Genomic DNA, 18,699 nt, shown 5'->3' with positions numbered 1-18,699 from the left:
TCTAAGCCCCAACAAGCATAAAATCATACTATCCAAGGACAGGATAACAAGGGCAGAGAGAAAGGGGTAGACTGAGCTGAAAGGAGCTGGATTTCCCAGGATGGAAGGATCGAGGCTGGTAGGCTCCTCGTGGAGAGAGAGGAGGCAACTCCTCTTCCCCAATTTTCCAGGATGGGGTAAACCTCAAGATCCTTGAACTTGATCCAAAGAATGGGAGTGATCCTGGCTGCTAATGACTGATATTTGACTTCCCACAGATCCTGGTGAATGGGAACGATTCCAGATCTAATCTATTTTGGATAAATATGATGTTTCCTGCACTTAAGTCTCATGACACGAATTCCTTTTTTTTTTTTAACTTATTTATTTTTGAGAGACAGAGAGAGACAGAGCACAAGTGGGGGGAGGGGCAGAGAAAGAAGCAGACACAGAATCTGAAGCAGGCTCCAGGCTCCGAGCTGTCAGCACAGAGCCCGACGCGGGGCTCCAGCTCATGAACTGTGAGATCACGACCTGAGCCAAAGTCGGATGCTTAACCGACTGAGCCACCCAGGCGCCCCAACGAATTCCTATCATTTATAAATGTTTGGAGTGCACCCACCCTCTGTGCCTTTTAAGAAGCCCTCATCCATACCTGTGCCTTTTGCCCCGCCCCAGGTGACTGGACAGTTAGGTTCTCTTGCCTTCTACAATACGAATTCAAGAGACAGAGAGAAGTGGCCAGGAATTGTGAGCACACAGCCAAGAGGCCATGGAGAGTCAGGGCTGGTGTGCGTGAGAATGAGTTCATGTTATGTGCGAGGGAAGCCTGAGTGAGTGGAGGAGGGTGGCCAGGAGAGAGAAGACAAAAGGAGAGAGAAATAGGGGCAGAGATGACAGGAACTTGATGCCTCTGGAAGGCGGAGGAACCCCAGCACCTCACTTTCTAATCCTAGCGCTGGTCGGCTCCTGTGAGGTCTATACCTCATCTATGCTCGTGACGCACTGTGAATCCACTCGTTCATGTGTTTTATATGGAACGACCTCTTACTGAAGCTGACTTGAATGGATATCTGTGTCTTGTACCCGCAACACTGTCATTTTATGACTTAATCCAAGTAGGCTGCAGAGGTACACCTGTATACACTGCAGCCCGAGACTTTTCGTCTGAAGTAACCAGTCTGATTCTCTTGACCTGCCCGCGCCTCTGACTTTAGAACGTGATATAATTATTTGCTTAGAACAGCCTAGCCTTGGGGCACTTGGGTGGCTCAGTCAGCTGAGACTCTGACTCTTGATTTTGGCTCAGGTCATGCATGATCTCACGGTTTGTGAGATCGAGCCCTGTGTCGGGCTCTGCGCTACATACAGCCTGCTTGGGATTCTCTGCCTCTGTCTCTCTCTCTCTCTCTCAAAAGTAAATAAGCAAACACTAAAAAGAGGAAGAGGAAGAACATTTTAGCCTTAAGGAAAAACAAAGTAGGACCTGACAACCAAAAGCCAAGTCCTGTGGAATCGGTGATGACGGCAGTGGCCATGATCTAGGCCTCTTCAGATTCCCAGACTGTCCTATGAAACTATTAGGTGGAAAATGAGCACAACCTAATTTCCATGCAGAGCCAACAATGCACTCCATACTCCCGCACACACTGATTTTTCTGAGTTGTCAAAGAACTGAACTGGGGCAGAGTCACATGACGGGCTTGTGTGCTGCAAACTTCTACACCGTGGCCTCTGAGCGGGCTCGCTCTGAAGGCTTGGCACGACAACACTCAGAAACTTACCGCAACAAGAAAGCGAATTTTCTCTCAAAATGCGTATTTTACCGCGTTTATTCTGTTGCAGCACTTTTTCTATTCTTGTAACTAGGAGAGCTGAGTTTTGCCTGGGAAGCTGGGAAAAGGTAGTCACCAAAGCCACACTGGATGCCCTTTGTAGAGCCCACGTCTATTCTCACAAGTGTAGAAAGAGGCCAAAAATTTGTCTTCAGCCGATACCAGAGAAGAACTTTGGCAAAAGTTGGTCTCAAAATGCCAAATCTCCTCCGGGCCCGACCCGTGTAGTGTTCAGTAGGGGCCCAGCCCCCTCCACCCCTCCACCCCTCCTTACCACTGGGGTTTTTTTGGCTGAAAGTTTGGCCCACAGTTTCACAAAGTAGTTTCTGTCTGTAGCATCCAGGAAATCACACAAACTGGTGGCAGTGAGCTTGCTAGAAGCCTCTTCAGATTTCAGCTGGGGTGTCTCCACATCTGGGAGAGAAGGAACCAAGGTTTAAAAATCAAAAGGCATGAAGATAAGGGAACTTTCTGAAGGAAGAGAAATGCCTTATCTCTGGATGGGTCTAAAACACAGCAAAACTGAATATTGAAAGTCTGTGCGTTTCAACCTGAAAAGTGAGATAATTACAGATATGTCTTAGAAAACAAGGTAATAGTTATCGCTGATTATAATAAAGTCAGGCCACAGCACCTAGTAGACGTGCCCGGGAGTATACTTAGTGCTCATCAATGCAGGCATATAAAGGGCATTGAAGTAAACCTTGGCTCATACAATACCTTCCAGATATGTAACTGAGAAGTCACACTGATAATTACTTTCCATTCAACAAAATTCTTCTAAAGGGCTAGAAGAAAATAAAGCATGCAATGCTGAAAAGAAACTTAAAAAAAAGAATGCAATGGATACTGATGTGGTCACCACTTAACAGAATTTACTCATAAATAATGCTGAAAGTTTCCTTTAAAACATTAGAATGTCCAGCGACCTAGAATATAAAGCTAAAATTTTATTACCATTCATCTATAGAGAGCCTTAGTGTAAGTGCCTTTGGATATATACAAACATTAAAACTTTCAGGAATATTGCCTTAAAAATGCTAAAATAGGGGCACCTGGGTGGCCCAGTTGGTGAAGCATCTCGACTCTTGGTTTCGGCTCAGGTCATGATCCCACAGTTCATGAGATTGAGCCTCGTGTTGGGCTCTGTGCTGACAGCTCAGAGCCTGCTTGGGATTCTCTCTCTCCCTTCCTCTCTGCCCCTCCCCCACTCATGCTAGCTCGGGCCTGCTCTCTTTCAAAATAGATAAACTTAAAAAAAAAAAGAAAAGAAAAAGCATTAATTTTTTTTTTAATCCTAAAATAAATGATTTCCACATGTCCACCGTCTGCTCTGAGCAGACGTGGGAAGTTCTCCTCACCCAGAGACAACAAAACACTAGATGATGTGCAACAAGAGACTTGTTTTGTACACATAGCGAAGCTGAGAAGCCAAGGAAGAAAAATTTCCTCGTGCTGGAGGTAAAGGTCCCAAGTCAAAAGAGTGGGAATCAATGTCAAGAAGTCGGAGTGCTTCGGGGACTGAGGGAGGCCGGTCCGTGTTCTTGGTGCAGAAGACCTGGGCTCTTTGATAAGGGGGGGGAGCTGGAAAGGGGGCATCTGGAAGTTTCGGCCCACAGACCCAGGGACTGTGCTCGGACAGAGAGTCTCGCCTGGACCAGTGTCACCTGGACCGAGGGTGGAAACACCTGGGGGAAATCAGGCCTCTGATCGTGTGTTGTGTTGCATGCTGGTATGGAATCTGAACTCGAACTCCTACCAAATTGTGTGGCTATCGTGTGCCAATAAAATAAGGAAAAAGCTGTTGCAGATGAGTGCAAGTAATCACGTAGGGGACGCTCAAGGTCCACACCCCAGCCCCTGCCTCGAGTGAGAGACTCAGGAGGTGCAATGAATGAGCAAGTCTACGCCCGAAGGATTCGAGTCTTCTTCATTAAATCTTCATGATGGAAAAGCCGTTCGATCCATATTTGTTGAGCATGTACCAGACAGTGCTCTGGAGGCTGGGGATATAACAGTAGACAGAAGGTCCTGACCTGTGGGAATTACATTCTAATATTGGACACAAATAACACATCAGATAACGTCAGGTGCTAAGAAGTGCAACGAAGCAATGGGAAGCCAGATAAGGGGATGGAGTGAGAGATGGCACGATGGTCATAGAAGTCCTCTCTAGAGGAGCGACATCTGGACAGCGATCTAAAATCACAGGAAAATCATTCAAGTAGCTGAGGCAAAACCATCTCACATAGAAAGAGGTGCTTTGTATAAGGACCCAGAAGCGTGTTTAACATAACTGAATAACAGTAAAAAAAAAAAATCGACATGGCTGAAGCAAGAGGGAGAAAGTGAGGTGGAGAGGTTGGATTCTGTGTTCATTTAAAAGAAAGAGAGCCAGAGCCAGAGAGAGAGAGAGAGAAAGAGAGAGCGAGTGAGTGAGCTTGTTCCCTGACGGGACCCTAAGAACAGAGAGCATTGTGGAAAAGACCAGATGAATTTGAGAAAAGTTAAGATAAAAATTAAATAGAAGCTATATTCGTTGAGGTAATTTCCACAAAATTACCATATGTATGTGTGTGTGTGTGTGTGTGCGCGCGCGAGAGTGTGTACACACATACACACAACATACACACAGGCACTTGCTCAAAATACAGTATTAGTGTCAGGGTTCCTTTTTCTACCTTTCTGAGAGGGAAGCAATCTGTATTATGGTGTGTGAACAAGTTAAGTTCAATCCGATGATACAATGTAGCTACAATTCAACAATATAATGGCTTTATGGTTTCTCAATAATCAAACATTTTGGGTAACGATAATGTGTTTACATTCCTATTAAACTACATTGTAATGCCACCACTTTAATGACTTGGAACTCCCATAATGAAGAGTTCCATACAGTTCTTAAAGGAGTTTCTAATGTCTTAAGAGATCCTGCTTCTCAATTTAATATCTATGTGTATATTACCAATGTCATAACACCTTGCAACAACTCTTCTTAACATAATCTTCCTCAAAGTATCTAAATTAAAGACAACCTTGAGGCAACATTAAATCTATATATACAGTCCATAAAAACAACCAAGTTCTTCAGTATAAAGGTTAATTTTAACACCTACAATGAAGCACAACTGAATTCAATGATGCATGACAGATTTTAAAGTTATTTTATGGATTAGTATCATTATTAAATGCAGGAAAATATAAATGAATTACCCGGAACAACCAGAAGTACATCTCAAATTAATTCTAAGTGGCTTAGACCTTGTATTTAGACTTCTATCCCTTTGCAGTCAAGTGAATTAAAATAATTTGCATAAATTTTAAAAGAAGCATAGAAGCCAACCTAAATAACAAATGCGATTGGAGCCATGTACCTCAGAATAAAGCATTTTGAGTATATATTTAGTATCATATCATCCCATAGACTAAACAAGGGCTTTTACTGCATAAAAGAGAAAATTAAAAATGTTGATGATCTGACATTACTGGCACAGAGCCATGTCAAGAGTAATAAAATTAGAATGTGGGGATCAGACAGTGAATATTTTGAGAAACAAAAATCCCTATTTTAATGGCCAATTTTTCTACATTCATAAGATTACTTATAGAGCAAAACAACTAAGTCCTTTTCCTGTTCAAAAATATGAGACTAAACACTTTAAATTATAAAGGTTTTAACATTTAAACGAGACCTTGGGGAGAAAATGAATCAACACTAGAATTTGTCTCCTTTTGGAAACAATTAGAAATGCATGTCTTGGAGGGGTGCCTGGGTGGCTCAGTTGGCTGAGCATCTGACTTCGGCTCAGGTCATGATCTTGTGGTTTGTGGGTTCGAGCCCCGCATTGGGCTCTGTGCTGACAGCTCAGAGCCTGGAGCCTGCTTCAGATTCTGTGTCTCCCTCTCTCTCTGCCCCTCCCCTGCTCATACTCTGTCTCTCCCTCTCTCTCAAAAATAAATAAACATTAAAAAAAATTAAAAAAAAAAAAAAGAAATGTATGTCTTGGAAATAGGCTTTTTTTTTTCTAAAAAAATTGTTTTAAATGTTTATTTATTTTTGAGACAGAGACAGAGCATGAACAGGGGAAGGGCAGAGAGAGAGGGAGAACCAGAATCTGAAACAGACTCCAGGCTCTGAGCTGAAAGCACAGAGCCTGACACGGGGCTCGAACTCACGAACCGTGAGATCATGACCTGAGCCGAAGTCGGATGCTTAACTGACTGAGCCACCCAGGTGCCCTGATAGGCTTTAATTTTTCAAACAAAAGTTCTCAGCCAGATTTCAGTATCATTCATCTTTTCCCCCCACTCAAATGGGTTTTTAAAAAATGTTTATTTAGTAACAGTGAGGGTATTTTTTAACAAGAATAATATATCCCTACCATGATTAAATACATACACATACATAAAATATAAATACTTGTAAAATCACTGTAACAGAGTCTCAATACATAAATATGTAACCATTAAAAAGGCCAAAACCAAATTAAAGCAAAGTAACCTGTGATACAGTATTTATTTTTAATGAGACAGTTACATAATTTGTAGCAGAAAATTAAAGAAAATCTCAGTTCATTAGGAAGTATTATCACAAAAGTAAATGTTCTGAAAAAAGCGATTTTTCTAGGACAGAATTAAATCTTGAAAGTCTTGTCTATCTGTGCTTCCAAGAAAGGAATAAAAGCAACCAAAAGAAAGTCATTTCACACGGTACCCATAATAATTTTCCATAGCAAAATAAGGTTTTATAGTAGGAAGCTACCATCCCAGTCTAAGGAAGTAGAGTAATAATGTTCATGTAAAATGAATATACTTATTAAGATATTCTAACAGTCAAGTGCTCTTTTTTTCAGTTTCCAATCAAAGGAATAATCAGTGACTTAAACAGGGAATGGCTTCTGTATCAGGACAAAGCAAAGTATGTGAATGTGTATATTCACTCAGAGAGAACAAGGTACAAAATAAAATGTTTCCTTACATTGAACTTCACACTTTCAAACCTCCTCAGTACAGCTGAACTAATGGACTCAGTACTTGCATCCTGTATTTAGAATGTCCTGATTAGAACATAAAACTGGGGTGCCTGACTGGCTCAGTGGGAAGAGCATGGAACTCTTGATCTCAAGGTTTTGAGCTCCACGTTGGGTGTAGAGCTTACTGAAAGGTAAGTAAATAAACTTAAAATAAAACATAGGACAATAGTACCCTGAATTTCAGGGTTGTTTTTTTTTTTTAATTTTTTAATGTTTATTTATTTTTGACAGAGAGAGAGACAGACAGGGCATGAGTGGGGGAGGGGTAGAGAGAGAGGGAGACACAGAATCCGAAACAGGCTCCAGGCTCCGAGCTGTCAGCACAGAGCCTGACGCGGGGCTTGAACCCACAAACTGTGAGATCGTGACCTGAGCTGAAGTTGGGCTCTTAACCAGCTGAGCCACTCAGGTGCCCCAGGGGTTTTTTGTTTTTGTTTTTATTGGACGAGTTTATTGTGGTAAGTTTCAAGAGTGGAAACATGATACGTAAGATCTGCATGTGTATAGCATTTGGGCAAGAGGAAGGAGAATCAGGAAATAGGAAAGAAACCTTCAGGGAGCTTGAATACACACGAAAGACTTCTTCTCCTTTAAGTATGATGTTTGATGATGAGGCTGATGATGAGGCTGGTGATGGGATTCCACCCAACTCCATGCTCTAGCTCCTGTTAAGTGCGAGGTACTTCCTGAAGGCTCATCCTTGAAGAACAACTCTTTCAAAGATGTTACTTCATTGGTCAATTCCTCTAGGAAAGACTTTTTTTGGGGGGGAGGGGTTTCTTCACTTTACTTTTCTTTGTCCAGGGAAACTGAAGGTCTTTGGATGGAGTAGCTTGTAGAAGTCAGTCTTTGTCTCAACCCACTACAAAAGGCAAACAAAACGCCTACAGTCTGGTAGTCCATTTCTGAGTCAAATAACGTGACAGCATTTACTGTCTAACCAAACTGAAACATAGAATATAAATGGCTTTGATTTTACCAATAAGGAAATAACAATAGTAAAGATAATAGATAACATTTATTAGCAGTGGGTGTTGTATGGAAGCTAATTTGACAATAAAGTGTTTTTTTTTTTTTTAAGTTCATATCTGATACGAAAAAAACATTTATTGAGCATGTACGATGGGCCAGGTGCTATGAAAAGTGTTTCATGTGTCTATCACAAGTAAATTTCATAATAAGCTCAGAACTGGTGTTTCCCTCAACTCACTTCTCCAAGCTGCGTGTTAACGCCCATGAATCTCTTGATCTCAGTTACATTTTGCTTCTTCCCAATATTATTCTAATTCTGTTTAAGCTCCTTAATTCGATCAAGGTTGTTTAAAGTTTTTTGTTTTTAAAGGATTTTCAGAGAAGACCATCCTTTTTGCCAAGTATTTCTGCCTACTTTGAACAGTGTTGTTAAATCCAATTCATGATAAAATGCTATTTAAAATGTTCTTCCCGCTTCCATGTTAACACTAACACTCATACACACTCTTACTATAAGCCAGATGTTGGTTTTCAATATATGAACTCATTCAATACCCACAATAATCTTGAGGTAGGTAGCGTTACTGTCCCTACACGAGAACTTTGTAACTTACCCAAGGTCACAACGCTAGATTGTATTAGTGCTGGAATTTCCAACGATTGACTGCTAGTGTCGATTTATGAATTCCTAAGGTTACAAACTTAAAAAAAAAAAAAAAAGGCCTCCAGCTTTTGCTTATCTTTCCTGCACTCTCAAAACCAGATTTGGTGGTCTGACATCATTGATCTATCATCAACACAAGGAAATGGTTAGGCTTTTCTCCTCTTTTTTGAATGTCTGGTCAATAAAGAAAAGTGATTTCCAGAATTATGTCTTTCACATTGAACTAAGCTATTAATTAAATTCATTTATGAACACATTGTGCTAGGTAGTATATAAATAGTGCAATTATCTAAAGTGGAATTCGGGGCATCTTTTATGTTAACAAGATGATTTCAGGGTTGTCATGGAGCAAAAGGAAAGGGAGTCAGCTAAGTCCTTAGTGCAGAAAACACTATTGATCGAGATTTTTTTGGAGGTTTTTTTTTTTTTAAACTTTACCTAAGAATTTATTTTTTTGCACATGAAGTTTGGATAACATTTTCTCTGGGGTCTACCACTGACAAAGACCAAAACTGCCAATACACTGGATCCTTGCTATTGTCCCAGAGAGAATTCCGCAGAAATCATGTCAACCCATCCCACTTCACGGGGAAGCATCTGGTCAACAGCCTCCAGGAACAGCAGCGGAGCAGAGCTCCAGAGACCTCAGGGTTTTCAAAGTGCAGGTTGCAGCCTGAATATAGAATCTATTTAGTAGGTTACGTATGACCAGCAGTTTGAAAAGTGAAGACTGAGGAGAACAGAAAATATCAGGGTGTATCACTGTAGTGAGGATGTTTTATACTTCTGTCTCCTACGTGCGTCTGTGTGTAGGTCATGATATTGTAAAATCTATTCCCGGTTATGGATTTTGGATCTGAAAGTTTGAAAGCCACTGTTCTAATGAGTACTAACTGCGTGTGATTTCCTAGTAGTAAGCGCTGTATTCAATAAGAGACTGCTGGGTTCTTCAGAGCCAGCCAGAAGAGCCAGTTGTAGTAAATGGATCATATCAAAAAGGGAACCTTAGATTTTATCCAGTGCAACTAATCAACCAACATACGGAGGCTTCCTGTACAATTCCCAGCACAGAGCCTGTAAGTTCTACAGAAAGCCTGTTTGTTCCTTTGCGCATGACTTCTAACTTCTAGAAAGTTCTTCATTACGCCAGATTGAAATAGAACATAAGGTTGCTCTTTCACACAACAGATTTTCATATGTGTGAATTTAATTCTATATAACCTTTTCCGAATAAACACAGGTTCATAGACAATTTAGAAAATAGTAAACAGCATAAATGAGAAAATAAAGGTGACCACTAATCCAACAACCCAGAGCTAACAACTGGAACCATACTGGCTATACCTCCTTAACCTTTCTCCGTAATCTTGGAACAAATATTGCACTCTTCTCTATATTCTTCTACAACATGATTATGATGGCAAATAGCATCCTCGCATAAGGCTATTCCAGAACTTTTTTCCATAACTTATTTTTACAAATCTCAAATGACTAGACTATTTCCAGATTTTAATATAAAGACTATTTCCAGATCTCATTATAAAGACATTAACGATGCTTCTACATCAATTTCTTCCTGATGGTAAGTCTTAGATTAGAATTACGAAGTTAAAGACAGTCAAAATTTAAAGGCTCTGAGGGGCACCGGGGTGGCTCAATTGGTTAAGTGTCCCGACTTTGGCTCAGGTCATGATCTCATAGTTTGCAAGTTTGGGCCCCGCATCAGGCTCTGTGCTGACAGCTCAGAGCCTGCAGCCTGCTTCAGATTCTGTGTCTCCCTCTCTCTACCCATCCCCCATTCACATGCTGTCTGTCTCTCTCTCTCAAAAATAAACATTAAAAAAAATTAAAGGCTCTGACAGATATTGTAAAACTGCCCCCCCCCAAAAAGTTGCACCCATTTACTTTCTCCGTTATGATATGGAAAGTGTGTTTACCCTGTATTTCACCAAGAACAGGCATTAATTTGCTTTCCATCTTTGCCAGTTTGGTATTCCCCCAAAACTTTGTTTTAACTTCTAGAAGGAGTGGAAGTTATATACTTTTTGACATTTATTTTGGCCATTTTTCTTTCCTCTTTTCTGAACTACCCAGTCATACCCTTTGCCCAATTCTCTTTTGAGGCTTGAAAATAACTGATTTAGTTCCTTACATATTCGCAGACGGTTCTTATGCCCAATGGAACTATTATCTCTGTTGATCTGAATACTAGGTCCCAGACTTCCCTGAAAAAGCTAAAGACTGTATTAGCTAATAGTGACTAATGCTTGCGATGCTTTTGTTTTCCCACAGAGATCATTTTGCCGAGGAATATAGCAAATAGAAGTGATACGAGCTCTGTAAATGTAGATGGAACATGACAATTCTTAGACAACTAAAAACCAGAGGTTTCCATTACACTGAGAAAGTCAATACACGCAGTAAAAACCGCTCACCGCTCACCACGGAGGAGTTGATGATCTTTTTGACTCCCTTCCTCGGACTACAAACGCAATGCTGCCCAGCTGCATTGAACTGGGGACACTTTTATATACTAAAAAAACAGAAAACTGAAACCATCATGAACCCCGCAAAGGGAGCTAGAGCTTCCTGTAAGTCAAACAAAGGGAAACTTGGCTTCTCATTTCCCTTTAGAACACTAATAAAAATGCAACCCCAGGGGTGCCTGGGTGGCTCAGTCAGTTGAGCGTCTGACTTCGGCTCAGATTATGATCTCACGATTCGTGAGCTGGAGCCCCGTGTCGGGCTCTGTGCTGACAGCTCGGAGCCTGGAGCCTGCTTTGGATTCGGTGTCTCCCTCTCTCTTTCTGCTCCTCTCCTGCTCACACTCTGTCTCTCTCTCAAAAATAAAGATTTAAAAAAATAAGAAAAAAAAAATGCAACCCCAAATGCTTAACGAGCCTCAGAACCAGTTGCCCAAGGAGGAAACCTAGTATTTTTCTCAAGTTCTCACCTAAGTGAGGTATTGGTGGGTGTCTCTGAAATGCCCCACTCACAGCTCATTAAAAAAGGGGTAATTATCCTTTTTTCTCTACCTCCCTTTTACCATCTGTCCTCCTCCTGGGTCCAATCCAAATACTTCCTCAATCTGTCCATTCCTGCCACAGTGCCTTATTTCAGGCCCTTACCACCCTGTTAGGACTATTGCAATAGCTTCCCAGCCGTGCTTCCTACCCTCTGTATTGACTACCTTAAATTTATCCTCTATACCAAGTCTAGACACATGCCTCTAAGATAAAAATTTAACTATTCAACGGCTCCCCCTTGTTAGAAGATCAAGTTTCCAAGCTCATTAGCATAGCGCAAAATGCCCTTTGGATCTACCAATACCTACCGCCCTCCTGACATCCAGGTCCTTATAAGAAACGCTGTGCCTGCTCTTACCACCATGCTTAAGCACACGCTGTTCCCTCTTCTAAGAAACCATCGCTCTGTCCCATCAGTCTAATTTTGCAACCTTGATGACTTAGCTGAAAGAGGACCTCCTCTTGGAAGTGTTTTCTGATCCAATTCTCACGTCCCAGGCTGAATCCAGTGTCCTTTCTTGATATCCTTATGACATTCTGGAAAAGTTAATAAATGGGTTTGCCTGTCTATTGGACCCTAAACCTAGCCCAGCATGCTGCGAGGCCTCCTAGTGTCCGGATCACATGGTGTTGTCATTGACCCTCTTAGGTCTCCCTTGACAAAAGAGCTCCTTGAAGTGTCCTTATCATCCCACTATGTCTAGCAACTATCATAGTGTCTGGCACATAGTAGATGCTCAATCAACGTTTTGGATAACTGAACTAAATAAAAGTTATGACATGTTAAAAAAATTCCTTATTACTGTCATCTTTGACAAACCAGATAAATCAAACGGTAATTATTGGTATAACAGAGGCTTTTCCAAGAGGATTTCTGCATCCTGGATTTTACATATTGAGGGCATTTCGTCCTCAAATTTTTGTATTTTCTAAATACAGGATGCCAAACACAGTTTAGGATGCTGCTACACACATAGTAAGCGCTCGTTAAATATCTTTGCAACTTTTTAGGAGCTAAACCTTGGGTTGGCTGCTTTGGTCGCAATTACCGTCTTCTGGGAATGTAGCCTCCGTATACCTGACAGGGGGCGGGAGTGCCTGACGGTTACATGTATGTGACCCTGTCTCTGGCCAGAGTAGATTAATTTAAGAATATTTAATTTAATTCAAGCCAGGCCCATCTGTCTTTCGCTGAATTTTTTTTTAAATTTCAGGATTAAGGAACATGTAAATTAATCCTTTTCTAGTAGTGGGAGCTGCCAGATGTAAAACCAGATGTAAAATTTGAAAGGTATTGGCAGCTATGTTCCCAGCCATGAAACAGAAATGAGAAATGACGAGTCCAGTCGGTGACAGAAAATACCGGAGATGACAGGAGTCCGGGTTTTTCGATAACTTGTCCCCACTCGAAGGCTCTGGTGCACCTCTGTTCTCCCCACGGTCTGCTGGTAGGAGATATTCCACTCCCTTCCAGTAGATTCCCGTAAGCTGGCTCAGGCTGGATTCCTGTCCCTTGCTGATGGTATGAGTCGTTAAAGAAAAAGTGATTCCCCTGAATCTTCTCCCCAGGAACCCTTTTAACTGATTCAACCGGGTGGTTTGGCATAATGAAGGCAGGGGCTAATTTACATGAGGTTCCTGTTCAGGGAGAGAAGGAAGGTATTCATTTTGAAATACATTTCAAGCAAAAGTAAGTTTCAGGTAACACAAGCCAACGCAAATCTGAAGCTCTCATCTATCACGGTGTCATATGCGTAAAGAACTTGCCCCTCTGCCCTTTCGAAGACGTTCACAAATTAACTGTGGGTTTGGAATCTTTGCGGAAGTGACAAAGACCCAGAAAGTGCGAAGGCTCTCTTTCTTGGAGCTCTCCTCCCGGACCCCTCGAATATGCAAGCGGCATGCGAGAATGTTCTCGTCTAGAAGTGAAGTTTCCTAATGAGTAACACAAAACGTAATGGCCACAGGACGTTGCTTCAGCCAGAGTCGGCACGCATATTGCAGTTCATAGGAGTGTAGACACAAGGGCTCCCCACTGACCCTAACCTTCAGGACCAGCTCTCCGGCTGGCACAGGGACACGACTGGCTGGTGGATCCCACTCTAGGGGCTGCCCTTCTGGACTACAACGGCAAGCCACAGGAAAGGCACACAAACGCACAGACTAAAAACCCAGTGGCTGGGACGGTGCTGGAGCCCACCCCCACGCTTACTGAGTGGCTCCGGAGATGGCTTAAACCTTGCTGCTCTGACTGCCCCGAGCTCGCAGCCTCCCCTTCCGGCTGCCCGGCTCCTCGGCAGACACCTGATTCTGGGCTGCGGCAGAGCTTCGGTCCTTGGGTGCTCCCCCGTGTTTCTCGGTGTGTTTCTCCTTGGCTTGCCGCCTGGAGGCACCATCCCTTTGGACAGAACTCTCTCTGGTCTGACTGGGCCTTCGATGGGCTTGGGTCTCTCTGACAGGCTGCTGGGTGGGGGCCTGCTCTGGGGAGTCCAAAGGCGATTCTCTCTTCTGAAATCTTCCCCTCGTATGAACCTCTTCTCTTCTCCCTGGATGCTCCCTGGGAGCAGAATCATCTGGTCTTGACTCTACAGAGGACATTGCACTCCGGAGAGGACCCCTGTGCAGTTGCCTGCCACTGAGGGTGGCTTTATTTCCTTGAGATGATCCTTCAGAATTCTTTTTCAACAATGGCCCTTTTTTGGACCCAGCTACCTTCTGAACCGGGTCATCTGGGGGGAGGCTGGCATGGGCCTTTTCCCTGGAATGATGCACCCTTCCCTGTTTCTCTTCTTGGAACTGGGGATCCGTAGGCAATGGTTCAGCATGGGGTGGCTCAGGAATTTCTGGCGCGTTGAATTTTCTTCTCTGGGTCCCCTGAGGACTCTGAGGAGGGCTAGGGTTCGGGTGATGGGGTACCTTTGGGGGAGTCGGCTTACTCTGGGATTCTGGCTGCAAGGCTGTCTGATGGCTTCTAGGAGGTACCTTTTTCGGATGCCCTGGTCCTTTAATTGTCTCTCTTTGGATAGGGAGTTTTTTTTCCCTAGCTCCTGTCCGCTGCACCGGCTCTTGGTTTGGGGGTAAGGCCTGCACATCTGAAATCTTCTTGCTGGAGGAGCGGCCTGCTTTGGGGGCCTGCCTTTCCTTTGCAGGCCTCAAATCACGGTGAGCCCCCGTGTTGTGCGGCAGCTGCTGTTCGGAGAAGGGGGTGGGAATGTGCGGGAGCCTAACCGCCCGAGTCCCCTCTTCCTCAGGGGGATCGGGGGCGGGATGCGGTGCATGCTCCTGGACGGGGGGACTGATAAGAGGGAGTTTCACCTCCCTGACCTTTTCTTCCTGGACTTGCTGAGGGCTGTGGTCCTGATGGGGACTCAGACTTTGTGGTGGTTTGGAATGAGGAGGGCTGATGGGAGGAAGTTTACTGGGGTCTCCTTCCTGAGCTAGTGGAGGCCTCGACGAGGGAGTCACGGTTTGGTCTGAGGCTGTTCCGAAAGCTTCCTCCCTGCTGGGTGAGAGGAGTCTGGGTGTGGGCCTCCGACTCTGGAGCGGGGCGAGGACCCGAGGCTGGGGCAGCCTGGTGGGAGCCAGCCGGCTTCTGGGGAGCAAAGTCATTGGGTTGTCCCTGCCCTGGGTCTGTTCGATGTCTGTTGAGTCCTGAGGATGTGGCACTTCTGGGTAAGGAGTGCTGACCTGAACAAATTCTTCCTTTGGGGATCCCTCCACTGGAGGTTGCTGAGAATCTTCCAGAGGTGGTCCCGGTATTTTGGCCCCGTTAGGGTGGGAAGGGTCTCTCGGAGGCTCATGATGGGCACCGTTGGGTGGCAGATTGGCTGACTCAGTTTCCTCACCCTGGGTTCTCTGGGGGCTGAGGGATGTTGGGTCAGACTCCTGTAGAGCCTCAGATGGTGGAGGGAGAGCGAGGGTGCCCTCGGCCTCCCCTGACTCCTCATCCTGGTCTGGCGGAGCTCTGTGCGCTGCAGACGGCTCAGGGTGCCGACCCTGGTCAGGGCGCCCTAGGGAAGGAGTGATGGAAGCCTGCCCTATGTTACCTGCTTTCACCTCAGATGTCCGAGACTCGTTTTCAGGGAGATTTGTAGTTACGATTTGTGAAGAAGGATCCAATTGTTGAACACCCCCTCCCCTCTGGTCTGGGGATAAGTCTCGGGCCTGCGGGGGAGGCTCGGCACTGACACGGCTGCTGGGAGAGAGCGCTTGGTGGGCGGCTCCCTCCTGAGTCGGCGCTTGGTCCTGGGAGGGAGCTGCGCTCTGATTTTCGGGGGCCTGTGCACGAATCTGCATTCCAGAGTGATGCTCGGTTAACTGGCCATCTGCCTGCAGCTTTGCCAAGCGCCTTGGGGATGGGACCAGGTGGGCGGGCACCCCAGAGGGGGTCTTCTTGCTAGAGGGAGCTCCTGCTTTAATACAAAAAGAAGTTAGCTAAAGGCATCTGAACACATACTAAGTAACCATGCAGCTTTAGAAAGAACAAAGAATATCTTTTCCTTCTCGGATGCGCATAGGCCCTTGAAAAGAATAAAATGACACATCCAGGAGCACTGTCACCGTGCCTTCCCCTTGGGGATACTAGGTGCCTAGACTCCTCTTACTTAGAACTTGGAACCACCGTAGTCAATCGAAATCATGAGCTTCAATAAATAAACATAAAGAGGCTCATCCACAGAACCAAACCTTACATCCAGGGCTGAGAGTGGCAAGAACAATCTTTAAGTGAATGGGATTTAAAATTTTCACCACCTTACGTGCCACTGCTGCTTGTGGGGGTAGAAACTAGAGGATGGACATCTGAGCTGGGTGAAGTCCCGCTTGTGTCCTTGTTTAATGGCAGTCCCCTTCAGGAAACTGAGCTCCAGGAAGAATGATGTCAGTTTACCAATACCTAGGAGGCACGGGAAGCTGGACGGGCACTTACTTATGACGGAAGCCCTGCCATATTCTGGTGGCCCCTGTAACATCCTAGCCCGGTCCCAAGGACATGGCTCCGAAAGGCCACTGGTCAGAGGTGGCACACCAGTGTGGAACAGCTTTGAAGAAACTAGTCCCCGCTCACTCTGGGGGGAGACCTGATACTCAGAGGCTGCAAACCAAGTCAGACCTCCAAGGTCACCCAGGGTGGTCCATCCCCAGAAGCGAACCAGGCTCCTGGCCACTGTTCCCCTCTCCTCCAAGAAGCAGGATGACAGCTTGGAATACTCTGGGCCCTCACTGAACCTCCTAGTCTGGGCATGTACCCTGTGGCTCCAGTCGAACCACATCGTCTCTGGAGAGGGGCTGGGGAAGAGTGGGGACAAGGAAAAGCTTGCTTCTTGGTGGGGTTTCTGTGGGGCTGCCCTGCTCATCATTCCCGTCTCCCTATGACAGTTATAAGTTAAACACAAATTTAGTCAAGAAACAAGGTCAAAAAAATAGAAGAACAGTGGAAATATCTAGAGTTGGCAAAGTCACAGAGACGGAAACAGATTAGAGGTTACCAGGGGCTGGAGACAAGTCATTGCTTAATGGGAATAGACTTTCTGTTCGGGAGGAATGAAAACTTTTGGAAACAAGTAGCCGTGATGGTGGTTATGAAACACTGTGAATGTAGTCGAGGCCATTAAGTCATACACTTAAAGTGGCTAAAATGGCTAATTTTATGTGTTTTGGGGTTTTTTTTTTACCACAAAAAAGTAATTAAAAAAAACCAGAAAGATGTGAGAACAGCAAAATCCAATGCTAAAGGCTCTTTCCATTTGTAAGCCCTCCCGGTTTCCCAGGATCAGACATACAAGGATTTTTCCCCCATTTTTACAATTTAACAACTCACATCATTTGGCAAATGATACCCTGCTCTTTATTAGAGATAAAGGCACCACTTACAGACTAGTAAATTGCTCAATTTCCCCGTTTGACTCATCATCACCATCATCATTTTCCTCCATCATTAGTCGGAATTCTGAATAATGATTTGTAAATATAATTTTACTTTATGATCTCTATAGCAAGAACTCAGGGTGGCTTTTTAAAAGCTTTATTGGAAGCACCAAATAAATATTCCAGAAATAGGTTGTACAAAGACAAACGGAGGAGAAAGACATCCCTGATACTGAAATGTGAATAGAGTGAGTTTTTTTCTTTTTACAAAAACTGTATTGTTTGCTCGGGATTTTTTTAGTCTTCATGCTTTAGAAATGAATATTATCTGAATTACTATAGGGGAAAAAATAAGATACTCTGTACCATGGTTGATAAACATTTTTAATTAACGGTATATCTCAATACCTTGAGGTTTTATAATCACTCTGTAGCTCAAGTTTCTATTTTGTACGTGCATCTAATGGAGAAGCAATGTATTATTGCAATTATCTAAAAATATTTTTCAACTGGTACGATACAGGATTCCTGCTTCCTTGAAAAAAATGCCACTGGCCACCAAATTTCTATTTGTACTGAAGTCTAACATAAAGACAGTCTAAGCTAACTGGGAAAAACCTCAGCAAATTCTAAAATATTCCATAATATTTTACGGAGCTGGCTTTGTTTTTTAGAAATGGGAATTCGGGGCACCTGCGTGGCTCAGTCAGTTGAGCATCCGGCTACTGATTTTGACTCAGGTCACAATCTCATATTCATGAGAACCAAGTCCCTGTCGGGCTTTGCACTGACAGCATCTCCGCCCCTCTCTCTGCTCGCTCGCTCGCTCTCCCTCTCAAGATAAATAAATCTAAAAAAAAGAAATGGGAGTTCGAAGTGATTTCTCTAATCAAATTAATGATCACTGGCAAAATTTTGAATACAAAACTAAGTCTTCCCATTTCTGGTGCAATTTTCTAATCGCTTGGACTGTCTTTCAAAGAATTCTTTTTATTTTCTTACCTTTGGCAGCTCAATTATATATTGAAAACTATTCCACTCTACTAAAATGATCTTTTCTTGTAGGGGTCCCATTTACATCCACGTAAGTAATGTATGTCTTTACGTAAACCTACCTAAACTACAGAACTTAAAATCAGAGTGACCCAGCTCAGAGCGGAAGCAAGATAGAGGGGTGATCCAGGCCTGTGGCGGTGACCCTGCTGGGGCTCTGGTCCTTCTCAGGGAGTCCTGACGTCATTTCCAGGAGGTTATGGTTGGGCCCCGCTTTCCTGTGGGGAACCTGTGAATGTCTGGCCCGTCTCCACGGCACATACTTCAGAGCC

At 43.9% G+C, this 18,699-nt stretch overlaps 1 protein-coding gene across 1 annotated transcript in view; it reads right to left on the bottom strand.

The window, feature by feature from the left end:
- LRGUK (leucine rich repeats and guanylate kinase domain containing) overlaps positions 1-18,699 on the bottom strand; it is a 107,721-nt gene that overhangs the window by 23,596 nt on the left and 65,426 nt on the right. Inside the window, 1 exon segment of the mRNA XM_043589553.1 lies at positions 2,089-2,228. Coding sequence (XP_043445488.1) covers positions 2,089-2,228 — 140 coding nt within the window.

The sequence above is a fragment of the Prionailurus bengalensis genome, chromosome A2 (genome assembly GCF_016509475.1).
Source record: "Prionailurus bengalensis isolate Pbe53 chromosome A2, Fcat_Pben_1.1_paternal_pri, whole genome shotgun sequence".
Lineage (NCBI taxonomy): Eukaryota > Metazoa > Chordata > Mammalia > Carnivora > Felidae > Prionailurus > Prionailurus bengalensis.
The sequence above is the reverse complement of the archived record's forward strand: the minus strand, read 5'-3'. Positions and strand labels throughout refer to the sequence as shown.